Source organism: Coregonus lavaretus, assembly GCF_964263955.1.
Source record: "Coregonus lavaretus genome assembly, chromosome: 6".
Lineage (NCBI taxonomy): Eukaryota > Metazoa > Chordata > Actinopteri > Salmoniformes > Salmonidae > Coregonus > Coregonus lavaretus.
The window spans coordinates 15605267-15632332 of NC_139993.1; the positions used below are offsets into that span (position 1 = coordinate 15605267).

At 43.3% G+C, this 27066-nt stretch overlaps 1 protein-coding gene across 3 annotated transcripts in view; it reads left to right on the top strand.

Moving 5' to 3' along the window:
- Positions 1-27066, top strand: part of adgrl2a (adhesion G protein-coupled receptor L2a) — a 190274-nt gene that overhangs the window by 115969 nt on the left and 47239 nt on the right. For 2 of the 3 annotated variants that reach the window (XM_084164210.1, XM_084164208.1), the window contains exons 5-9: positions 4635-5435; positions 20342-20650; positions 21337-21440; positions 22372-22557; positions 23233-23271. In XM_084164210.1, the coding sequence (XP_084020336.1) occupies positions 4635-5435; positions 20342-20650; positions 21337-21440; positions 22372-22557; positions 23233-23271 (1439 nt within the window). The remainder of the gene's footprint in view (positions 1-4634; positions 5436-20341; positions 20651-21336; positions 21441-22371; positions 22558-23232; positions 23272-27066) is intronic. The other variant, XM_084164209.1, reaches the window with a different exon arrangement.

A 27066-nucleotide genomic window follows, 5' to 3' on the forward strand; every position in this document is an offset into this window, starting at 1 on the left:
CGAGCAAAGAATTGCCTTCACTGGGCAATATTTTGTAAGCTTCTGCATAAGTGTAGAGATATTACCACTTTTACCAGAGGGAGTAAATCATATGGTGAACATGAAGATATTATGATTAAAAACCTTGCCCTGGTTCAAACTCTTAATAAATATGGCCCTTAGAGAGGTCCTAGGAAATATATTTTTCAAGTCAACATATTAAATCCCTATTAAGCCAATCAACAAGTGAGATGAGTGAAGACCTATCAGTAGACATATCCATCACCATTCTAGACTAAAACAAGGCTTCTAGAGCCTCTGCAACATAACTGACAATCTTATATCAGAATATATCCAACACATTTTACCTTTACCACTGGCTTGATGTAATATGCTGTGTAATTTATTCATTTCTCTTGTCCAAGCATTCAAATCAAACTGGGCCATCTTCGATACGTCTTGGATCTTTCAAAGTTGCCCATACCAACAAAAACCTATATTTCCACCATCTGTATGGTTAAAATATCTGGTTATATCTAACCTCTATTTCCACAGTCTACCGCTTGTTCTTATTTGGTTCATGTCAAGAGCTATCCTCATTAGGCCCCATTATCTCTTTGTTTAGGCCATGGATGTGGGTTGGGCCTTCACCTGGCATCTAGTAGCCCTCTGAATTGCCTGCGTTAATTGCCGGGGCGATATAAAAGTGACATACAAGTCTTCATTAACACCACGGCTGTTGCTACGGCACCTTATAAAAATGCAGAGGCATGCAAACATATGTTAACAGGATTCCAAAGCAGTCAGACCTAATTTAGTTTTATGTCATCGTCTGCTATCATAGCTATTGTCCAAAACTGTACAATATAGAAACAGACAGATAATTATTTTTTTCAGGCAAAGAAAATAGGCAAAATGCTTCAGCTTATGTTCCATCACATTTAAATTTGAGAACTTTACTCTTTACATTTGCTGACATTAGTAGCATAGTTTGCTTTGCTCATTTATATTATTTAGAGTTTGCATTATTCCACAATTTAATTTATTTCCCCCTGGATGAGACTGGAGCCACTGATTGAGTCTATTTAGTGGTCAGCAGGCTTCTGAGGCCATGGAGTGCAGCCAATACATCAGTCTAGCCACACCAGAAAGTACATTACATGCAAATCAAAGGAGCCTCTGACTAAAGCAAATAGAGAGGTTTTGTTCTTAGTCAAGGTTAAAGTAGAGTAATGATTAAATAAAGATAGAACATTCATGTTTTATATAGGTGCATACCTTAAAATAGTCTCCTATGTTTGGTGATAATGATAGCAGGGTTTTGGTGCTATCTTGTTTTTGTAATGCTGCTCTTTAAAATGTTATTCACTTCTCTTCTTCCCTTGTGCAATCTGCAGGAGACTTCCTTGGCTCCCTGACTGTCATTATGTTCCTCTACTGACCAGTTTCTGATGACCTTTTTACTTTTACACTAATGTCTGCTCAGGTCTTCCATCTTGTCTCTTCTCCTTTTTCAGATTTCCGTCTTCTTCTCTTTTTATCTAGCTGGCTGTGTCTGAACATTTCTGCTGTCTGTTAATTTGTTTACATCTCTGCCGTTTAATCTTGTAGGTAGCAAGAACTCTGCTCATTCTTAACCCTGCCTTCCTCGCACTTGAATCACTTGCATTTTTGCAGAGTGGAGGGCATACTCATGCCTCTCACTCTTTCTCTCTTTTCACTCTCCTTTCTACATACTTGAGAGATATATTGTAGAACAGTAAAATATGATGTATTGTAATGTAAAAGCATCTTTGTATTCTATCTGATTAAATTGACAGCCTCATGAAATCTTTGCTATTGATATTGATTGGTTTTGCTACTCAATGTCCCATTGTGAAAAACTAACAGCTCATTGAATCTATATTATATTCTTGCTTTAGAGTACTAATAGGCAGTCTTTATATGAAAACAGATCACTGTATGTAACACTTAACACTATTTACACATTTTGGTTTGCATTCTTGTGTTTCATTCAATAAGATTTTCAGATCGATGAACTAACAATTCACATCTCAAGTTTTCCAGGATACAGTGCAACTCTGAGGATGTTATTTGTACAGTACAATGCCTAAGTGAGTCAATCCACTGTCAATCCAAAAATCAAATGGCACTATTATCTTTAACCTCAATCTACACAAATAATTAAGTGCAATGTTTACTTTGCAACTTAATGCATGGTAAATTTTAAAACACTGCTACACTACTTTTAGTAGTTATTTTAACTGATCTACTTCCTCAATGGAGACAGGGGAAATAAACCACAAATGTCAGCAGATGCTTCAGGGTTTGTTTTTGTTTGCACCTGTGCTGCCTAAAGTCATACTCAGCAGGTGCCGGAAGCCTTGGTGCAAAAATATTAAATCACCAACTTACAGTGTATCATAGATTCTATATCAATCTGTAACTATTGAAATAGGCCTTGAAACATCTATAAAGGTTGGATCACTGCAATATCATACAATAAACTGTGAACTGCAGGCTCTATTTTTGAACCAAACTGTTTAACTGTTAATTACCATTATAGGACTTATTTTAGACCTCTGGTTTCATTACACAAATTCTATAACTAGTACTGTATTGTTTATTGCTAGCACAAACAAAGGGTTGTGTTTGGTATTTGTGTTGTTTACCTGGGTCGTGTCCATTACAGCATGCAACTGAAAATGTTTTAAAACGTTTTGAAACGGAAAACGAAAATGAATGTTTCTCATTAATGTTACTAATGTCCAGGTAGCCCCACACTGTTTCAGTAAAAAGAAAATCCAGTTTGTGCCTACTGAACACGACCCTGGTGATCAGATTGTTTTTAAAAGCACAATGTACAGATTCCTCTTTTATGGGACTCAGCTCCCTTTCAATAGGGTTATACTGTAAATTGATATAATTTGAGTTTTTTTTTTGTGGAAATATTTGATAGACATATGATATGAATAATTTACTCTGTTAGCACCAGAGTTACTTGGTGTATAGTTTGTTGGTCAATTGCTGTTCATCAAAAATCACAGCCATGTCATTAACATTATTTTATCATCTGATGTTCAAAAATATTATTTTAATCTTCACATTAAGGTTACAACCAGATATATCAAAAGTCAAAATACTGTATTTGTTCTCAAAAGTGACAACAGTAGTCGCACTAGCAGCTCACAGACAGTTGACCTGAGTATAAAATGAACGTTGTTGTGGCCAAGTGTGGTTGACCAACTTTCTATAAACCAAGCTTAACACTTAGCCAAAGCTCCAGACATTGTCCATTTGGACCTCTCTTGGTGTCCTAACCTTAATCTTTCCCTCGAGATAGGGGGTCATCTGCACTGTCTGATGGTGTTTACTGTATCTCCTGTTTCTCTTTCCTTTCTCAAAATAGGTCTACCTATCTTTGTCCATGTGTCATTACATGTTACTGCTTATGTAACCATAGAGATGACAGTTAATTCATATTAATCTCTTTTTTCCTTGCACCCCTTTCATTCTCTCTTCCAATGCTTAAAATAGAAGTGGAGCAAAAAGGTAAATAACTGACACAATCCAAACCCTAGCTCCTTGTTTTGTGGCATATGGTTGTAAACCTTCCTATCCCCACTACGGTGTGCCAACCCCATAGCAGGCAATAGCAACAAAAACGGTCCCCATATAACAGTAACGGTCAGTAAACTGCAACGATGGGAGTGAGACTGATTAAAGAAAAAAGATGATAAAACACTAGCAGCAGTACAGCTGTAAGTGCAGAGTGTAGTAGCTGGAGTCCATAGGGGTTTCTTCCCCCATCCCCCTGGGTGCTTTTGCTACTCAGCACAATCTCATATTGCCTGGCTTCCAAACCCCTCACCATAGCATGCCATGGTAACAGTGTTTTCTGGCCCTTTGAAATCTATTGCTTCTACTGTCTTTTTCTCTCTTAGCGCCCTCTTCCCCCTTATCCCTTCCCCCTTATCCCTTATCCCGTATCCTGCCACTTGCTGCTCTTTTCTCCTTTGATTCTTTTGCCCATACTCAGAGCAACAACAAAACACCTCAAGAACACGCTCCCTTGTAACTTTAATGGTTAGGATATTTGCAACATTTTGTCACAACAACAAACCTCTCAGGTATATGGTAAAAAGAGTGGTGTAAGTGGCAAATGTCTCAGAATACACATTTTCAGACCTGCTGAATCCTGCTCTCGATTGAAACCTCCCGTCTGTTGCCAAATGACTTTAGTTGGCTGCTTTTTTGTTTACAGGATTTTTGTTTGGTTTTTGTTCTGTTCTATTCTCCCCCTCATTTGTTTTCTATTCCCCTATAGTAGATGTCTAAGAGGCAAGGCTTCTTTTGTTTCAGAAAGTTACGTTATTACTTCATATACTATACATTTGCTTAACAACTTTCCTATTCCTTTTTTTCTTTCTATGCACAAAACCAAACTCCCTATACTGCTTGTGAACATTGGTTATAGCTGTAGTTGTCTTTTGGCCACTTTAATGTGTGTTTGACCCACTCTCTTTTTGGACAACCCGTAAAACAAAATGGAGAAAATAGAGATATCTTGACATTGTCTTTTGCTATTTTGATGTGTTTCACTTGGATGTGTTGACTTAAATCTGTTTCTTATTTTACTCTTCCCCCATCACTAGTTTTTGTTTGTCCTGGGACTCTGAAAGCTGTCGGAGATCCTTCCTTTCTCTTTGAAGCGGAGCAGCAAGCCGGGTCATGGTGCAAAGACCCTCTACAAGCCGGTGACAAAATCTACTTCATGCCTTGGACTCCTTACCGGACAGACACACTCATTGAGTACTCTTCCCTCGACGACTTCCAAAACGCCCGGCAAACCATCACGTACAAGCTCCCCCACCGGGTGGATGGCACTGGATTTGTGGTCTACGACGGGGCCGTGTTTTTCAACAAGGAGAGGACCCGCAACATTGTAAAGTTTGACATACGGACCCGAATCAAAAGCGGCGAGGCCATCATCAATAACGCCAACTATCACGACACGTCACCCTACAAGTGGGGCGGAAAAACTGACATCGACCTGGCCGTGGATGAGAACGGCCTGTGGGTGATCTACGCCACAGAGCAGAACAATGGCATGATGGTTATCAGCCAGTTGAACCCTTACACACTGCGCTTCGAGGCCACCTGGGAGACGACGTACGACAAGCGATCTGCCTCCAATGCCTTCATGATCTGTGGAGTACTCTACGTAGTGAGGTCCACATATGAAGATAACGAGAGTGAAATTAGCAAAAGCTTGATAGATTATGTTTACAATACCAAACAGAACCGTGGAGAGTATGTGGATATCCACTTTCCCAACCAGTATCAGTATATCGCAGCTGTGGATTACAATCCCAGAGATAACCAGCTATACGTGTGGAATAATTTTTACATCCTGAGATATAATCTGGAGTTCGGACCACCCGATCCCGCTCACGGTAAGCAACATCTCATTTCTTCTGCACACAATACTGGTAAATTGCATTTTGTGACATTGTGAATTTAGCTGCCTTTAAGTGTGTTGATATTCCTTGGGTATTCCACTGCCTGTGTGTCAAGTGTCACGGATGGCAGATTTGTTTATTTAGAATCTAATATGTGTTAGGTATATTACGGAAGCTTTGGAGTGCATGAAGCTTCTCAGGGTGAAGATGTCTAGCTCAGCAGTAAACAACATCACAGACCCAGTTACCATCTTATAAGGGATCAGTATCGGGGGATTTCATCAGGTTTACAGCGCGGGCGTTCCCCCACGTCCCCAGTGCAAAGGAAGGCCCATGGGGGTAGCTGCTGCCACCAGCTCTTCTCCCAGAGAGAGAGGAAATGTACCCCCACCACTGGAATCATACCTTCCTGGACAGGTACAAAGTGTTATTCCCACTGGTACAGAAACCCTTAATCCCCATTGGGCATTAAACAAACCGTTCAGGCAGCAAGTAGTTTAAGAGCGTTGGGCCAGTAACCGAAAGGTCGCTGGTTCGAATCCCTGAGCTGACTAGGTGAAAAATATGTTGCTGTGCCCTTTGAGCAAGGCACTTAAACCTAAATTGGTTCTGTAAGTCGCTCTGGATAAGAGCGTCTGCTAAATGACAAAAAAAAAGTGTCTTCTGGAAGAAGAGGAGGCGGAGAACACAGGGGGATGGGATCAATCACTTGGGTCATGTCAGAAGAAAATGTTTTAAATTTATCTGTCAAAAACTGACATGAGGCCGCTTAGGCCCCAGATAGTCTTTACATTTAGAATATAATAACTGTAATTACCCTAATCCCCTCCTCACCCCGAGTCCTAAATCCATGTAATACTCCATACAGTCGGCGATGAGCATGGAGGTCAAGCAACTTTCCTCCAGATTACCACAGCTCAATATTTATTAATGTATTTGCTAGCCCACTTTTGTATTGATAGGGCTGAGGAGGCTAAATTGGGTTCAGCCAGTGGAACATGCCCACTATAGTAAGAGCCAGACAGGCTTTAGTGTAGCAAAATAACTTGTCCTAAGTTTAGATACAGACCCTTAGGGGGAAATTAGTATGCAGTGGGTGCACTGGATTGAAGTGGAGTAATCAAGGGGAGGAAGATGAACGTTCAGACATTTCCCTTTATTGCTGTCAATGAGCAACTTGTTTGAAGTTTTTCTTTAGCCAAAAATGAGGTATTTGGGGATTTTTATTAAACATTTGCAGCATTACAAAGCAAAATGTCAGTTTCTTTTCTGATTTCCCATTTGGCAAATGGTTTGTCATGAACAAATACTCAAATACAAATAGGTGACAATCAGCTGAAAGGCAGCTAGTATATTACATTCATGTTTATATACAGCTGTGGTAATGGTAGTAGCAAAAACACCTATCACCTCGTTAAATCTAAGAAATATTAAAATATTTTTGTTACAGTTCCAAGTTATACGGCTATAAAAAGCCAGACATTTAACTGAAACACATATGGTTTCAATACCATTGTTGCAGGTTCCTGGAATAGAGTTGCAATGCTCAGTTGATTAACTCATCTGTTGAATGCACATTGATTGCCAATATATAATTTAAAGCACTTTAAAGGTGCTGTACAAAATAAGACTGGGTTTCAGTCAAACGTGTGTCTAAGAAACATCCTTAAACTCTTCCCACATAGTGCCTATTTAGGGACTCATCCGGGATGTGGGAGACACAAGATATACCTACAGTATACCCTTAGGCCTACACACTAACTACACTGAACAAAAATATAAATGCAACATGTAAAGTGTTGGTCCCATGTTTCATGAGCTGAAATAGAAGATCCTAGAAATGTTCAATACGCACAAAAATCTTATTTCTCTCAAATGATGTGCACAAAGTATTTCTGTCTGTAATAAAGCCCTTTTGTGGGGAAAAACTCATTTTGATTGGCTGGGCCTGGCTCCACAGTGGGTGGGCCTATGCCTTCCCAGGCCCATCCATGGCTGCGCCCCTGCCCAGCCATGTGAAATCCATAGATTAGGGCCTAATTAATTTTTTTCAATGGACTGATTTCCTTATATTAACTGTAACTCAGTAAAAAAGTATTGTTACTGTGTTATCACAGGTAATTAGTAGGGCTGTCAGAGTCAATCAGTTAATAAAAAAAAAAAATTGTGCACACAATTTTTTCATGCATAATCTATACAGCTAAAATCTACATTGCCATGTAAATATAATTGAAATTGAGGTTAGAGAAAGTTGTGCTTTCTCAATTTACCTAATTTTGCTAACCGTTACTTTAGACAAAGTCAAAAAGTCAATATTCTTATAATGTTCTTTGTATGAAAATTCTTAAATTACAGCTCACCTTGAGCAAATTTGGAATTTGTGAGTAATTGCAAGCAAATGCTGCGATTAACTCGATTATTTTTTTTTTATCGTTTGACAGCCCTACTAAATAGACTATTCTTACAACATCAAATAAAATGTACCTGTGGAAAAAGTAATTACTCACTATTGGTGTCTAAATTAAAGTTACAACATAACTATATCACAGATTTTGTTAACACATAGAACTCAATCACATGAAGTTGTGTAAGGATTTTTTTTTTAGACCTTGGCAGATCAGGGCCTTGTCTATGTCACGATCGTTTATAGACGGGACGGACCAAGGCGCAGCGTGATATGCGTACATGTTTATTTATATTGAATAAACACCACGACAAAACAACAAATGAAATGTCTCCTGAGTGGCGCAGTGGTCTAAAGCACTGCATCGCAGTGCTAACTGTGCCACTAGAGATCCTGGTTCGAATCCAGGCTCTGTCGCAGCCGGCCGCGACCGGGAGACTCATGGGCGGCGCACAATTGGCCCAGCGTCGTCCAGGGTAGGGGAGGGAATGGCCGGCAGGGATGTAGCTCAGTTGATAGAGCATGGCGTTTGCAACGCCAGGGTTGTGGGTTCGATTCCCACGGGGGGCCAGTATAAAAAAAATATATATGTATTCACTAACTGTAAGTCGCTCTGGATAAGAGCGTCTGCTAAATGACTAAAATGTAATGGGCGTGACCACCACTTACTCTCCACCTCCCTGTTGCGCCCCTGGTCTGGTCTGGACCTCGGCGCGCTGCTTCCCCTCTCCTTCCTCCCATGAAGTACCAAGCCCTGTCTGGACCCTGGTGTGGGAGACCCCGAACCTGGAGAGGGGCTGACGTCTGGGTCTGGACTGGAACCGCTGACTGGAGCTGGACCCGACGACGGTGGATCGAACTGCTCTGGCTCCGGAGTGGAGCCGCTGACCGGAGCTGGATCAGGCACCGGTGGAGCGGACTGCTCTGGCTCCGGAGTGGAGCCACTGACCGGAGCTGGACTGGACCCCGGTGGAGCGGATTGCTCTGGCTCCGGAGTGGAGCAGCTGACCGGAGCTGAACTGGGCACCGGTGGAGCGGACTACTCTGGCTCCGGAGTGGAGCAGCTGACCGGTGCCGGACCAGGCACCGGTGGGACAGGCACGGGCCGTGCCGGACTGGACACACGCACCACTGGCTTGGTGCGAGGAGCAGGAACAGGCCGGACCGGGCTGGCGACGCGCACCACTGGCTTGGTGCGGGGGACAGGAACAGTCCGGGCCGGGCTGGCGACGCGCACCACTGGCTTGGTGCGAGGAGCAGGAACAGGCCGGACCAGGCTGGCGACGCGCACCACTGGCTTGGTGTGAGAAGCAGGAACAGGCCGGGCCGGGCTGGCGACGCGCACCACTGGCTTGGTGCGAGGAGCAGGAACAGGCCGAACCGGGCTGGCGACGCACACCACTGGCTTGGTGCGAGGAGCAGGTACAGGCCGGACCAGACTGCGAAGGCGGACTGGAGGTCTGGAGCGGAGAGCTGGCACAACCCGTCCTGGCTGGCTGCCCACTTTCGCACTACACATGCGGGGCGCTGGCACAGGACGCACTGGGCTGTGCACGCTCACTGGTGATACAGCTCGTAGAACCGGCGCGGGACCGAGGAGGCGTACTGGAGACCAGGAGCGTTGAGCCGGCACACCCCGTCCTGGCTGAATGCCCATCTTCGCTAGCACAGGACGTACAGGACTGTGCCGGAACACTGGCGACACAGTACGTAGCTCCGCATAACACGGAGCCTGCCCAGTCACACGCTTCCTCGCGTGAGTACGGGGAGTTGGCTCTGCTCTAACACTAGGCTCCGCCAACTACCCTTTTAGCCCCCCCAAAACATTTTCTTGGGGCTGTCTCTCGGCCTTCTTCCTCGGCCGGCACCTTCTGCGTTGCCGCTGCTCCTCTCTATACCGCGCCTCTACTGTCTCCTCCCAAGGACGGCGATCCATCCCGGCCTGAATCTCCTCCCAAGTCCAGGATCCCTTACCGTCTAGGATCTCCTCCCAGGTCCAGGCTGTCTGCTCCTGGACACGCTGCTTGGTCCTCGTTTGGTGGGATCTTCTGTCACGATCGTTTATAGACGGGACGGACCAAGGCGCAGCGTGATATGCGTACATGTTTATTTATATTGAATAAACACCACGACAAAACAACAAATAAGACATTACCCTGCAAGTCTCATTGGGCAATCAATTATAAGGCCTGTTTATGCATCCAAAGCAGAGATATATTGTCTAAATTATCTGAGTAAGCATCTAAAAAGCTGCTTTTTGACTGAGAGGTTAACATTGGGCCTCGATCTAGAAGCTCAATGGGACACAGGTCAGGCCTAGCTGGGGAACCCCTTTATTTATCCCGAGTTGTGAAATTAAATTGCTGATTGCTTTCATAAAACATCCCCCTGAGCGGAAATTAAGACCCACACGACTCACCAACTCCCTTCTTAATTGTTTAGATGTCAATACATTTGTATGCAAATTCATCTGCCTAGCCTCAAATTGCAAGTGCAGCTCTTACTGGCTCCAAATGACCCAATTTATTGTAAATTATAAGGTGTGCGCCATGCCGCCAGTGACACAACTTACCAATTATCTCACCAGTCTCTCTATGTGGCCGAAGGTTGGCCTGCTGTTGCCTTATTTTATTAGTGCACAGCACAACACAAGAAAGCCAGCTACACATGCTCATCCATTAACTGTAACACATAAGCAAATGGCCAAGTAAATTCACCACACATTTCAGGTGTGGGGTGTATAAACTCTATAATCTCATAATTTTCTCTACCTCTTAAATGTGTGCCATTCGACCATTCTACAGTTGAAGTCAGAAGTTTACATACACCTTAGCCAAATACATTTAAACTCAGTTTTTCACAATTCCTGAAATTTAATCCTAGTAAAAATTCCCTGTCTTAGGTCAGTTAGGATCACCACTTTATTTTAAGAATGTGAAATGTCAGAATAATAGTGGAGAGAATGATTTATTTCAGCTTTTATTACTTTCATCACATTCACAGTGGGTCAGAAGTTTACATACACTTAATTAGTATTTGGTAGCATTGCCTTTAAATTGTTTAACTTGGGTCAAACGTTTCGGGTAGCCATCCACAAGCTTCCCACAATAACTTGGGTGAATTTTGGCCCATTCCTCCTGACAGACCTTGTGTAACTGAGTCAGATTTGTAGGCCTCCTTGCTCGCACACGGTTTTACAGTTTTGCACACACATTTTCTATAGGATTGAGGTCAGGGCTTTGTGATGGCCACTCCAATACCTTGACTTTGTTGTCCTTTAGCAATTTTGCCACAACTTTGGAAGTATGCTTGGGGTCATTGTCCATTTGGAAGACCCATTTGCGACCAAGCTTTAACTTCCTGACTGATGTCTTGAGATGTTGCTTCAATATATCCACATAATTTTCCTTCCTCATGATGCCATCTATTTTGTGAAGTGCACCAGTCCCTCCTGCAGCAAAGCACCCCCACAGCAAACTGAGTTTAAATGTATTTGGCTAAGGTGTATGTAAACATCTGACTTCAACTGTAGGTCTGCTCACAGAACGGATGGAAATGAGTGCTACATGTGTGCACATACCTAGAACACCAAGAGAGAGAGAGAGAGAGAGAGAGAGAGAGAGAGAGAGAGAGAGAGAGAGAGAGAGAGAGAGAGAGAGAGAGAGAGAGAGAGAGAGAGAGGGAGGGGGGATTGAATATGTAAGGCACAGCCTCGCAGTGAGCCAAGATGCTCTGCATGGTAACAGCGAAGGCCCCTCTCTACATGCTCCAGGGTTATCCCAGATCACAGATCAAGGTGCTGAGGACAATGTGCAAAAGATGACACTGTTTGTTTTGACAACACCAACCCCATGTCCTCGACGTCCAAGTGGACACAACTTGAAAGGGAGAGCATATTGATGTGGAAAATTGCCATTTTTATTCCTCCCACATTCTCTCTCTCCGGTGTGGACACACGTCGACGGGCCTGTCGCCTGTCTTACTGCAGCTGCTGATAGCGAGAGCCATTGTTCTCCATAGTCAATAGCCCCATATCCCTGTAGATGAGCAGCACTGCCATGGGCCCTGTAGAAAATGCATCATTCCTACCCCCCTTCCTTGAAATAATCACATAACTAGAATTAGTTGGATTGGGGAAAACAATTTGGTGGCGACCTTGCTTTCACCTATCCAATCACTTATAGATCTGTGATTACCTGAAGGAAACAAGAATGGAAGGGTGGATTCTATTATTATCTATTATGATTTGAACAGGGCCTGTGTCTGGCTGAGTCTGCTGGCCAGGATCAGGGTTAGACTTCAGCAAGCCAGTCTGTTGCCCAGAGGCAGCGTTTCTAAACTCCCGTTACTCTCCAGACCCACGTCCCTGCCAGTGCCGGCAGCATCCACACCGCCTCTCCTCCTTTGCATTAGCAATGGAGGAATGAATTACCTCCGCAATCTGCACAGATGATAGGAGGAACATGCTAATTCAATGACGGATCCCCGGCCCCTGCGCGGCACCCGCTCTGAGGCTTTTTCCTCTCCCTCTCTATATTCTCCTCACTTCTTCCTCCAAATGAGTCCATATCTTTTTATATTATTTCTGTATTATTCAGTCGTGATTCATCCGACAAGGGCTCCACTATTCTAGCAGGCTCATTCCCAGATGTACTGGGATTTCACAATGTGTTTCCTATGGATCCTATTTATTAATATACAGTAGGGATGTCCCTGGTTGAAGATTTATAGGTTTTTCAAGTGTCTCAATTCTGAGAAGTGTATTTGTTGGATGTCAGCTATTTCTCTAAAATGTGATCGATTTCAAGTTTTTCCCTCCACACATTCCCAAACAGTGCTATTATTGCACTCATTGTAAGACATGGAACAATTTGTGCACTTCCAAGTATCCACATATATGATATTTTGTATTCCAACGCTGAAGGTAATACGTTTTAACAGTTCGTGTTACATCATGTTGAAATAGACCTCTACTGTGTCATATAGTCCAAACAAACTACGGCAAAATGATCTGTGCTGACAGCATATGTGGGCAACCCTCAGCCTTAGGTTACGTTTCAGAATGTCACAGAGAGTTGTTTTACATAAGAGGAGCATTACTGTTTCTCTGAGGTATGGCTGACAGGATCATCTCAGTCTCATGTTTGATTACGGTTTAAACAACGCATATTAAAATGATTATTATTGAGACGTCTATACAGTCCCCTAACAGTTATTGTGCCTTTGAGAAGATTTGTTCTGGCATTGGGCTGTGTATGTGTGCATGTGTGTGTGTGTGGATAGATGGTCTGGTGGGTGGTTTGCGTGCCTGCCTGTATGTCTGTGCCTGTGTCTGTGTGTTTAGGGATGTTCTGAAATAGACACCCAGTGTGCATGCCACCAAATGTAGGCTAGTTCTTTGCACTCTGAGTTAATGCTTGAAATGTGAGGCACGTACAGTAGAGAAAGCTGAGAGAAAAAAGCAGACTCTAGTCTGGCAGCTGCTGTGTGTGTGTCTGCTCTCTGTACTTAAATGTATGTGCTCCATTCGAGACAACCTCTAACAGCTATTAGGTTTTGTTCGCTTAGACACAGACATGGACCTATAGACACAAATACATTACTCTTAGAAAATCTTTAGGATTTGCTTATTGCTGATATCTCTGAAGCAAACAATGTTCTTTTATTTTTTCATGTGCGTTATTGTTATGATAGGAGGATATTGGAATTTACTGGCAGACATATTATCACAACAATCAGCAAGTATAATTTCCAGATGGATCTTTCACTGAAAGCGAAGGGAAATTAATGAATACATAGGACGATGTTAAAGTGCGCACATTAGCAAAAATGTGACACTTGGTTGCAAGGATTGGCTATGAGGTTATCACTTCAATCTTTACAGCTCAGATAAACGGAACCCTGTGCAGTTCACTGAAGCCGATAAGGGGTTAATATATATTTTTTTTAATGACTTTTGAAGTAGATGGCTCATTCGTTTATTTTCCTGGCATGCTTTTCTTGGCCCTTTCACAAAGGCTGAACTTGGCTCCTTTTTGATCTGAGAAACAGGGTTTTAATTGTTTGAGCCTCTATTGACTTCTTCTGTTTGCTTTTACTCTTCCATTAGGAGCTGATTACCACCTGGGACCAATATTTCACAACTGATAAAAAGCCTGTGTTTAAAGGATCCCTTTAGTTTCGCACCAGGAAGGCAGAGGGAGAATCTCAGAGGGAGATCTTTTCAGAAGGTGTATTTGACACAATGTTTTTGGTTTTTCTTCAGTGACAAGCAATAGTTGGTACAAATTAAATTAAATACTATTTTACCTCTTATGTGAAAATGATCTGAAACATTGGTCTTACAAACCTTCCCTATAGGTTTTCTTCCCTTTTTTTTCTCTCCAGATAAACAGCCCCTGATAATGTGCATGAAGCATTACTCATGTGAACAACCATGCGGTGCACATCGTAAGTGCGGCCATTAAGCATAATATAAAAGACACACTCGCTGTCAGTTTTCATTTTTCAACTCCGCCAAGACTGGTGAGGCCTGGAGAAGTCCAATCTATGCTCGGTGCAGCTCTGACAACACTAGACAGCTCCTCCCCCCTCCTCTCCTCTCTCTCTTTCTCTCCTCTCCTTCCTCTCCTGGATTATTGTCTCATCATCTCAGATGAAACCCATGCCCTATACCCACAGTAGTAATAACCGAGCGATGAAAATATGTTTCCAGGCAAAAAGACGTGGGCGGCGATCACATAAAGAGGTTATGAATGTGTCCATGTTTGACAATTATCAACAATTTGGAGGATATCTCTCCCTTACACTCATAACTCCATGACAGTTAATTGAAGGTCCCTCTTGGGCTTGATTCCTAGACAGACATTAATTGGGGGGATCCTCTCTGGTTTCTCCAATCTGAGAGAGATTTGCTTGAGTTGTAATCAAAAGGGAATTGTACAGGTATTCACAGGTGTACAAAACATATATTTAATCTGCATATGTTACAGATGTATGGCAGGAGGAATCTGCTGCCACAGCAGAACAAACAGTAAATAGAACCCCTAAGAGTATGGATGTATCCCAAATGGTACCCTATTCCCTATATAGTGCACCACATTTGACCAGAGCCATTTGGGCCCTGGTCAAAAGAAGTGCACTATAAACATTTGGGATGAACCGCTGCCTATCCAAAGATAGCCATCACTGTATACTGCAAAGCAGCAACAGCATGGTAGGAGTGTCCATTTGAATACCTGTAGCTTTAATTCTTCCCAGTTTTCATTGGATTAAAGGAATCTTCTACATCAAGGTAAAGAGATGATACAGCTGTTAGGATTACAGACCAACAAGCTGCATCAACTTGAATGGCACAACATTTAAACAAGGGTTAGAGAAGTACAAACATTGTGTAGGCCTATTTGTATCCAACTTTATTAAAGATATTCTCTGGTACTTTTGTATACTTTTTAGCCAGTAGTTCAGAAAGTAGTGCTCACAAGCCAGAAGTGTTCCCCAAAATTGCGTACTACGTCACATATGTGGAGATTTGTGCACCACATCATTGCTCTCTCTCTCGCTCTGCTGTGAAGCTCATTGGTTGAACTCTAGTTGCTAGGGGACTGACCCAAGTGGGGGGAAATGTAGGGAAAATGGTGTAGCACAGCTTCCAGAAAAACAGTTACTTTCAAATTAGGGATTTCGTGGCTAATTGAGGTAATTATGCTCATAGATTATGCATTTATGAATTACACATTGACACATCCAGTTCTGTGCAGGCCAGTCAAGTTCTTCCACACCGATCTCGACAAACCATTTCTGTATGGACCTGAAACAGGAAAGGGCCTTCCCCAAACTGTTGCCACAAAGTTGGAAGCACAGAATCTTCTAGAATGTCATTGTATGCTGTAGCGTTAAGATGTCCCTTTACTGGAACTAAGGGGCAGGTAGCGTTCTCCTGGCATCCGCCAAACCCAGATTCGTCCATCGGACTGCCAGATGGTGAAGCGTGATTAATCACTCCAGAGAACACGTTTCCACTGCTCCAGAGTCCAATGGCGGCTGGCTTTACACCACTCCAGCCGACGCGTCGCATTGCGCATGGTGATCTTAGGCTTGTGTGCGGCTGCTCGGTCATGGAAACCCATTTCATGAAGCTCCCGACGAACAGTTCTTGTGGTTCCAGAGGCAGTTTGGAACTCGGTAGTGAGTGTTGCAACCGAGGACAGACGATTTTTACACGCTACGCGCTTCGGCACTCGGCAGTCCCGTCCTGTGAGCTTGTGTGTTCATACCACTTCGCGTCTGAGCCGTTGTTGCTCCTAGATGATTCCACTTCACTATAACAGCACTTACAGTTGACCGGGGCAGCTCTAGCAGGGCAGAAATTTGACGAACTGACTTGTTGGAAAGGTGGCATCCTATGACGGTGCCACGTTGAAAGTCACTGAGCTCTTCGGTGAGGCCATTTTACTGCCAATGTTTGTCCATGGACATTGCATGGCTGTGTGCTCGATTTTATACACCTGTCAGCAACGGGTGTGGGGGAAATAGCCCAATCCACTCATTTGAGGGGGTGTCCACATACTTTTGTATATATAGTGTACCTTATAATGGAGAGCTCTAGAGGAGAAATAATGCTACTCAGTTTTAGAGCTGGGACAATAAACCAAAAATTATCAACACCGACCAATTATCCTGGACATTTTGCTGATATCGTTCATTACGATAATAAGCCTATACTAGAGAAATGTGAAGTTTAAAATGACGTTTGCTAATATGGGGGACTGTTGGGACAATTGATAGCTACAACATTCAAACTAGCAGTAGTAGTTTGAAGGGTAATAAAAAAAAAATGGTGCACATTGTTATAAACTTATTGTAGGAACAGACTCCAATGAGATGCAATTGGACATCTTTTAGCATAAGGGCAATTCCATGGTTTTCCACTTATAAATGTATGCCAAACAAAAGCCATGGATTTCAAAGTTTAACAAACCATACAACTCTATGCACAAGGACTACTTTTAACAGTTGATACTGAACATTTTACAAAAGCACTGGAAAAACTGTGAAGATGCAAAGTTTGGTAAGAGAATTTCTATAACATCTCCCTCAGTGTTTTATGTGACCACGTTTTACCCCCCCCCAATTTTTGTTATATGTGCTCCAAATTAAGATTAAAATATGTCTGCAGAAAGAATAGGGTGTAAGCTATGACAGCTATGACATGACACCTTGACTTTGAAAAAATCGATTTTGGTTATTGAACTACAGTAAGTGAAGTGGATTTACACCCGGTAACAGAATTTCGGTAATGGAATTTCATTATGGGTCCCTGACCTGTACTACACAGAAATGCATAATTATGGATATGAGTGTCATTCTCTTCATGGTGAGAGAATAAATAGCTACCCAAAGGTAGAAATATGCAATATCCTCCTTTGCATATTTGGGTATTATTTTAAAGACTGGCTGTTATTTAAATGTGCTCCGCCCCAAACAAGACCACATTTCATAGACATCTATGTTTCACAAGTTTGGACATCAAAGTACATCACTGTAGAGCTCAGTATAGTACAGTACAGTACAGCACAGCACAGTAGAGTATAGTTCAGTACAGTACCGTACAGTACAGTAGAGGTCAGTACAATACAGTATAGTAGAGTATAGTTCAATAAACAAAATACAGTACATTATAGTGTACTCAAATCTAGTGTGATCTACGGTGTACTGTACTGAACTCTACTCTATTCTACTGTACTGTACTGAACTATGCTCTTCTAAACTTTTTTATTTTTTTTACTTTACTTTACTGTACTGTACTCTACTGTAATGTACTCTACCAAACTGTACAAAACGTTTTTGTTTTTTTACTGTACTACTGTACTGTACTTTGCTGTACTGTACTGTACTGTTCTGTACTGTGCTCTCCAAACTTGTGAAACATAGACGTCTATGATTGGTTCAGATTTGGTCCGGTCCGGACTGGATCAAATCTGAACCAATCATGGACGTCTATGTTTGGGCCAAATCAAGGTCGGTCTGGACCAAAAATCAACATCTGTGGACGTTGAAATTAAAGCTGGTCCAGACCGTACCAAAAAACGATGTCTCAAGCACTGCGATGCAGTGCCTAAGACCGCTGCACCACTCGGGAGGCCCCCAGAATGTTGAGTTGTAATCACTTAATAATTCATATACAAAATAAATATCAGTAAAAACACCATAACTAATTGGTAAGTCTACCTTTACTTTTTACTTCTGTGAACTTTCATTATATTCTCTCCTCGTGAAGGAGAGAAATTAGAAAATATCTTAAAGATATGTGGGTTTTTGGTAACGGAATTTCAAAGCATAATTTCTCCAAAACTATATATGTATTGATATTAGTTGGCAGGGGTCTTTACTTCAACATTGTTGTTGTTGTTGTTGTTTTGATGTATTTATAATACCTTTTAAGACTTTTTCTGGTAGATGTTTTCTAAGACCCCATTTCCATCTGTTTGACCAGAAATCAAAGCCTTAGCTTTCATTTGACACCAGATTTGACATGCTCCTATGAACTTGCGCTTAAGGGTCCTTTTACATGGAAATGCCCATAACTAGAGCAAGGAGTTAGAGAGCTACAGCAAGCCTGTACAAGAAGCTGCTCACTGAAGAGATGTGTGGACATAATTTCATTAGCTAACATGCTCAAGGAATTTATTTGAATCAGAGCACTGCACATGCACCTTGATGCATTGGGGAGTGAACCCCTTATCTTAAATTATATACATCAAGGATTCATGTTGTATTTTCACATTAACCTGGGTTTTGTCTCAAGGAGGAAAACATGTAAACATTTTCTCATCCATACAGTATAGAGGGGACTTTCATAATTCATGGCTGTTCTCAAACTACCCCCTAGCTAACATTATGTAAATACTGTTGATAAGACCCTTATTATGTGACAAGCAATGTTCAACTAGTAGACCTGCATAATCTGCAGAGGTAGCTAGGCTACATGTGGCCAATAATATGTGAAATACAAAGGACTTAATATATATTTTTTAGTAGTTTATCTGGGCTTTAAAATAATGTCTGTAATAAAAAACACTTTAGAAGTTAAATAAAATATTACAGCCAAATTTACCATCAAGCTCCATATCAAAACATCCATCTCCATGTCACCATTTCAGGTCTGAGGTCTGTGTCTCAGTCAGGAAGCATCATGTACAGTCAGTTACTGAAGCCAAGACTGGGTGTGCTTCCCAAATGGCACCGTATTCCCTATACAGTGCACTACTTTTGACCAGGGCGTATAGGGCTCTGGTCAAAAGTATTGAACTATGTAGAGAATAGAGTGCCATTTCAGACCCGCTTGGGCTCCCGCTAGGCAGGAAGCGCATTGACTTGCCTCCAATGGTCAATAGAGACTAACTCGCAGCAGGTAGCAAGCTAACCAGCCAACCTCAAAGAGGGATCCCTTCAGCCTGGAAGCGAGATATGGTGGTGATGTCTATTGAAGAGATAGATATGGTGGTGATGTCTGTCTGCCCTCCAAGCCATGAAGCGAGAGCTTCTCACTCACGCTCAGTGAGCTCAGTAGTTGTTTAAGTGAATGTGTGTGAATTTACGGGGAAAAAACTGCAACAGCAAATACCACTTTAAAGTCCTGCATGTTACGGACAACTTAATGGGATAATAAAAGGGATAAAATTCCTTGCACATAATTTTGTGGTGAAAGTTAAATTATATTTCTAAACTCTCAATTCAGTACCTTGAGGTGTGAACAGATGTATAGCAAATGACTGGTTTCTGGTTATCACCGTTTCACTGGATGAGACGTTCTGATCATCCACTTACAGGAAATACAGTTATAATGATACTAATACAACAAAATAAATGTTAGCCATAGGCCCTGTTGTAATACTTCAGAAATGCATAATTTTGTCCTTGTTTCCTTGAGGGAAGCACAGATCTATAAGTGATTGGATAGGTGTAAGCACGGTCGCCAACCTATTGCTTTCACCAATCCAACCAATTCCGAGCTGTGATTACTACAGAAGGGAAGTATATTTGATGAATTTGAATGTGGTGTTTCCTTCGCTCTCCTGACTGAAACTTATTGTTTTTGCCCTTGGCACATAACACATACCGGCTGTATCAAAATGTGGGGCGCGTAAGGAAAACAACCACCGAATTAATGTTCCGACAACAAAACGACACACACAGGCTCCTTGTTTCTCTGTCAAAATGTAATCAGCCGTGCCTCATAGTCTCTCAGGCAAGAGTGACTGCCAGGCAGGAAGATGTTACAGTAATTATTGTCTTGTTCGGTGCAGACTGAGTGCCTTGAATAAGATATAGTCCAGAGGAAAGCAAATCTATTTGCACAAAGCACTCCCAGCTCCCCATTTGTGTGTAGCCACCATTGTGTGTAGCCAGCTTTGTACCAGGTGTGTTTTGAAAGAACGAGAACAGAAAGGCTTGTGCGAGCTAACATGAGACTACGTTATCATTTTCTCCCCAGCTACACCTCTCTCCGAAGCGACCTTGGCGCCGGCTGAGCCTCTCCGGACGACAACCACCACAGCAACCACCACGGCAGCACGCAACAAAGGCGTAGCAAACACCATGACCACAACAGGGCCCAAGGAGGGTAACAACAGAGGAGAGCTCAAACCCCCTCCGGAGGTTCCCCAGACCACCGCCCCGCCGCCTCTGGAGTCCTTCCCCCTACCGGAGCGCTTCTGTGAGACCACGGAGAAGAGGGACATCATGTGGCCTCAGACCCAGAGGGGCATGTTAGTAGAGAGGCCTTGCCCAAAGGGGACCCGAGGTAAGCAGAGTGTTTACCTTAGGGCATTAGCTACTGTTTATCACCATGATGAGTGGTTAGAGAGTGTGTTTTTGTTACCTATACAGTATGATATTGTTTGTGACTATCATTTATTGATAGATTCAATTCGTGTAGGACTGTATAGGGAATCAACGAGATATAGTGTTTTTACAGTTGTGTGAATAATTCACTGCCTCGTAATAGGTCAAAATAGTCTTTAGCAATGTGCAGCCGTTGTTTTGAAGGGAACTGGCTCAGCTGTTTCCCCAAGCTTGATTGAATATGTTCAGGCCTTATTGGATTGTGTGTGAAATTGTGTTATCATTCAGGGTTCATTAGACGTTGGTGTAATTGGAACGGAAGGAAAAGTCTTATTATTACTTAATTTGTAGTGAAACTGGCACTGGGAGTATATAGTCAGTATTTATGGTAAATTACCAGCTATTGATGTAAAGACAACAATTAAATGCAGTGTATGTAGGCTTTTGGAGGTTAGGTTGGTTTAACACGATGAGGTATATGGCTAATATAATATGACATAATCCAATGTCGTTTCTAATATATATATATATATATATATATATATATATATATATATATATATATATATATATATATATATATATATATATATATATATATATATCTTATATAACTGAGCTAATGTAAACGTATTTTCCTGACAGGCACCGCCTCTTATTTATGTGTACTTGCCACGGGGGCCTGGCACCCAAAGGGCCCTGATCTCAGCAACTGCACTTCCCACTGGGTCAACCAAGTAGCCCAGAAGGTATGTATGAGCTGTACTGCCTCAGTGTTTTGAGCTACAGTATAAGTAAATGTACTAATTCCCTTAAAATACTATAGGTACTGCAGTGCTTGAAGTGGAATGAAAAAGGTGCCTGTAATCATTTTAATCTTACAGTAGTGGTGCTCATATTTTATATTCGATAAGAGGTACCGGTAATCTGTACCGGTGTGAACTGGCTCAATTCAAGCCCTGTAATAATTGTATATTCCTCTATCCCTTATATGGCACCTCTTTCCTTTCATCTTCCACCATTTATGATGATAAAAGAGTCAAAATAGCCGCGGGCCATCCACTAGGGTGCTCTGTCTGCTGTTTGTTCTGATAAGTGACTCAGACATGGAATGTGTAGTAATTTAAGCACGACGGACAACCCTTCATCATTTTGTATCCTTGTGTTCACTTCCATCAAATGAGAAATACAGCACCCCAAGGAGTGTTATTAAGTGTAATTAGTCACCCATCTCTTATATGGGGCAGCTCATCCTAGAATGACCTCACGTCAGAACGGGAGGGAGAGAGCCTCATAGTCTGGTCCCAGATCTGTATGTGATTAAGCCAATAGCATAATAACCATAGTCAGAGGACGACAAACAGATCTGGGTACAGTACTTAGCCAAGTTGATACTACCAGCCATTTCAGTTACTCATTTTAAAACATAGAAAGCCATAACAAATGCCTTTAGTATAAAGGTTAATTCATGCTTATAACAAGTCTTAAGCCTATAACATGGCTGTAAGAATATCAAATTCAATAAAATTCCTAAAACCCCAAATAGCTAGCATTGCAGAGGCAAAAGCACAGTGGCCAGGAAAAACTCCCTAGAAGGCAGTAGCCTACGAAAAAACCTAGAGAGGAACCAGGTTCAGTGTTACCAATAAAGTGTTACAAATATATTTTTTATTGCTCCAGATCCGTAGTGGCGAGAACGCAGCTAACCTGGCCAACGAGCTGGCCAAGCACACCAAAGGGCCCATCTTTGCCGGCGACGTGAGTTCGTCAGTCCGACTGATGGAACAGCTGGTCGACATCCTGGATGCTCAGCTTCAGGAGCTGAGACCCAGCGAGAAAGACTCTGCGGGCCGCAGTTTTAACAAGGTAACTGATTTTCCACCCTTTCAAAATGGCTGCCACTTGAAATCTTCATTCCCCTATCACGTACTGTTCTTTATGGAGATAAATAGCACTGTCATTTCTCCTCACCGGCAATCTCTCTGGATCTGAGTCACCGCTAGACGTTTTGTGATGCTCTTCTGAGCCGTCTCCCACTTCAAGTTAGGAGAAATGTGATTCCTTGTAGTCAGTGAAATGAGTGAAATAAGTGGTTATATTTGTCTTAATATTCATATTATGTCTGTTCCTCTCTCCCTTTCTTTCAAAGGCAGACAAAAGTACTCGAGCAAATAAAGAAACAGCAAACCAATTAGGGTATTATATGTACTGAAATGCAATAAGATAATGTTATTCCCTGACATATTTGTACACCTGAAGTAATTGCTGTAATTGCCTCTGCCAAGGCTTGTTCTATGAAGTCTCTGGTGTATTTGAGAGAACTAAATCATGCCACTAATGGGAGTGAGGTCACTTTTGTTCTGGAACCTGCAGGTAGCGTAGCCTACAGCATGAGGAAGGAGAAAGCCAGCTGAAAGAGGGGGAGTGATCAGAACAGTCAGTCAGAAGAGAATCGAAGCCTTGAACACTTGTTCTCAAGCTTCTACATTTTGTTAATTGTGTGTTTCTTTGTTTTATCTTTTTTTCTACCTAATGAAAAAGCTTCAAAAACGAGAAAGGACATGCAGGGCGTACATGAAGGTATCTGAGCTATGCTACTGTACCACACTCTGCTTCTCCGCACCTCCCTCTCCCCTGCTCAGCAGCATGTACCCTCTGTATTGTCATGTAGCCTCTCCCCCCTCTCTCTGTGCTTCCTGCATTTTGGAGTAATTGCTTCCACACAGCCATAATTGTGCCAAAAGTGCAAGCTACAGTGGGGAAAAAAAGTATTTAGTCAGCCACCAATTGTGCAAGTTCTCCCACTTAAAAAGATGAGAGAGGCCTGTCATTTTGACAGACAAATTGAGATTTTTTTTTCTCAGAAAATCACATTGTAGGATTTTTTATGAATTTATTTGCAAATTATGGTGGAAAATAAGTATTTGGTCACCTACAAACAAGCAATATTTCTGGCTCTCACAGACCTGTAACTTCTTCTTTAAGAGGCTCCTCTGTCCTCCACTCGTTACCTGTATTAATGGCACCTGTTTGAACTTGTTATCAGTATAAAAGACACCTGTCCACAACCTCAAACAGTCACACTCCAAACTCCACTATGGCCAAGACCAAAGAGCTGTCAAAGGACACCAGAAACAAAATTGTAGACCTGCACCAGGCTGGGAAGACTGAATCTGCAATAGGTAAGCAGCTTGGTTTGAAGAACCAACTGTGGGAGCAATTATTAGGAAATGGAAGACATACAAGACCACTGATAATCTCCCTCGATCTGGGGCTCCACGAAAGATCTCACCCCGTGGGGTCAAAATGATCACAAGAATGTTGAGCAAAAATCCCAGAACCACACGGGGGGACCTAGTGAATGACCTGCAGAGAGCTGGGACCAAAGTAACAAAGCCTACCATCAGTAACACGTCTGGCACTGCAGGATTTGAGTCCCCTACGCCGCCAGGGACTCAAATCCTGCAGTGCCAGACGTGTCCCCCTGCTTAAGCCAGTACATGTCCAGGCCCGTCTGAAGTTTGCTAGAGTGCATTTGGATGATCCAGAAGAGGATTGGGAGAATGTCATATGGTCAGATGAAACCAAAATATAACTTTTTGGTAAAAACTCAACTCGTCGTGTTTGGAGGACAAAGAATGCTGAGTTGCATCCAAAGAACACCATACCTACTGTGAAGCATGGGGGTGGAAACATCATGCTTTGGGGCTGTTTTTCTGCAAAGGGACCAGGACGAATGATCCGTGTAAAGGAAAGAATGAATGTGGCCATGTATCGTGAGATTTTGAGTGAAAACCTCCTTCCATCAGCAAGGGCATTGAAGATGAAACGTGGCTGGGTCTTTCAGCATGACAATGATCCCAAACACACCGCCCGGGCAACGAAGGAGTGGCTTCGTAAGAAGCATTTCAAGGTCCTGGAGTGGCCTAGTCAGTCTCCAGATCTCAACCCCATAAAAAATCTTTGTAGGGAGTTGAAAGTATGTGTTGCCCAGCAACAGCCCCAAAACATCACTGCTCTAGAGGAGATCTGCATGGAGGAATGAGCCAAAATACCAGCAACAGTGTCACGCTCGTCGGGAACAGAGGAGGACCAAGGCGCAGCGTGGAATGCGAACATTTTATTAATTTGAATGAACACACGAACAAAACAACAAAACGAAAACGTGACGTCCCTGGTTACATACACGAACCAACACGGAACAAGAAACCACAATGAATGAATGCCTAACGGCTACCTAAGTATGACTCCCAATCAGAGACAACGAGCTACAGCCGTCTCTGATTGGGAGCCACCCTGGCCAACATAGATATACAACACCTAGAACCAACACACATGACAACTCACACCCTGGCTCAACATACTAGAGTCCCCAGAGCCAGGGCGTGACAGTACCCCCCCCTAAAGGCGCGGACTCCGACCGCGCCAACCAAATACCACAGGGGAGGGACCGGGTGGGCACTCCGCCTTGGCGGCGGATCCGGCTCCGGGCATGATCCCCACTCGCTCTCTAACCCCCCAAAGTACCCCTGGTCCGGTCTGGCCCTGCTGACCGGAGCTGGACTGCACACTGGTGGAGCGGATTGCTCTAGCTCCGGCGTAAAGCAGCTGACCCGTGCTGAACCAGGCACCAGTGGAACAGGCACGGGCTGTGCCGGACTGACGACGCACACCACTGGCTTGGTGTGGGGAGCAGGAACGGCCCGAGCCGGGCTGACGAAACGCACCCCTGACCTGGTGCGGGGAGCAGGAGCGGGCCGAACCGGGCTGACGAAACGCACCGCTGACTTGGTGCGGGGAGCAGGAACGGGCCGAGCCGGGCTGACGAAGCGCACCACTGACTTGGTGCGGGGAGCAGGAACGGGCCGAGCCGGGCTGACGAAGCGCACCACTGACTTGGTGCGGGGAGCAGGAACGGGCCGAGCCGGGCTGACGAAGCGCACCACTGACTTGGTGCGGGGAGCAGGAACGGGCCGAACCGTACTGGGGACACACACCACTGGTCCTACGCAGGGATCTGGAATGGGCCGGACCGGACTGGTAACACACCCCAGTACCTCTCGCCGTGCCTCTACACCTTCCATCCCCTCTTCGACCAGTGGCCCCCGTAACCTGGCGGCCTCCTCTGCCAACCCGCTGGGCCGCTCTGCCGCGGTCTCCTGCTGGCCCGTCGTCCACGGCGTTAGCCCCCCCCTAAAAAATTTCTGGCCGTCTCTCCTACCCGTGGACCCGGTCTCCATGTCCCTCGCCAGCCTTTCGCCCTTCTGCTTCCATGTCAAGCCCTTCTCTTCCTCACCCGGCTTGACCCAGTCGAGGAGGCGAAGGAGATCTGCTAGAGATCTCCCTGGCGATGGCTCCTGGACACGCTGCTTGGTCCAGTCTTGGTGGTTTCTTCTGTCACGCTCGTCGGGAACAGAGGAGGACCAAGGCGCAGCGTGGAATGCGAACATTTTATTAATTTGAATGAACACACGAACAAAACAACAAAACGAAAACGTGACGTCCCTGGTTACATACACGAACCAACACGGAACAAGAAACCACAATGAATGAATGCCTAACGGCTACCTAAGTATGACTCCCAATCAGAGACAACGAGCTACAGCCGTCTCTGATTGGGAGCCACCCTGGCCAACATAGATATACAACACCTAGAACCAACACACATGACAACTCACACCCTGGCTCAACATAATAGAGTCCCCAGAGCCAGGGCGTGACAAACAGTATGTGAAAACCTTGTGAAGACTTACAGAAAACATTTGACCTGTGTCATTGCCAACAAAGGGTATATAACAAAGTATTGAGAAACTTTTGTTATTGACCAAATACTTATTTTCCACCATAATTTGCAAATAAATTCATTAAAATCCTACAATGTGATTTTCTCGATTTTTCTTTCTCATTTTGTCTGTCATAGTTGACGTGTACCTATGATGAAAATTACAGGCTCTCTCATCTTTTTAAGTGGGAGAACTTGCACAATTGGTGGCTGACTAAATACTTTTTTTCCCCACTGTAAGTGGCAGAGACATCATTGGCAGTTACTAATGTAACTTATTTCAAAATTATTTTCTGTTTCTCCCTTATAATTACAGGAGGATTTTGTTTTGTTTTCGTGTATCTTTGTCTTCCATTGAATGGTCCTTTCTCTTTTTGCTTTAAGAAAGTACATGCCTAAATATGTAACACAGTGATTCACAAACTACATTTCATGGCTAAAATATGGGTAATTTCCCATATAAAGTTAGTCTGTGTGTTTTTTAAGCCACATATTCCTTTTTACTGTCACCTCCGATTCTGCGAGTCTCCTCAATCGAAAAGCCCATTACAGTGCTACAGTGCTAAGGATAGCTGCACTAAAGACTCTCTTTC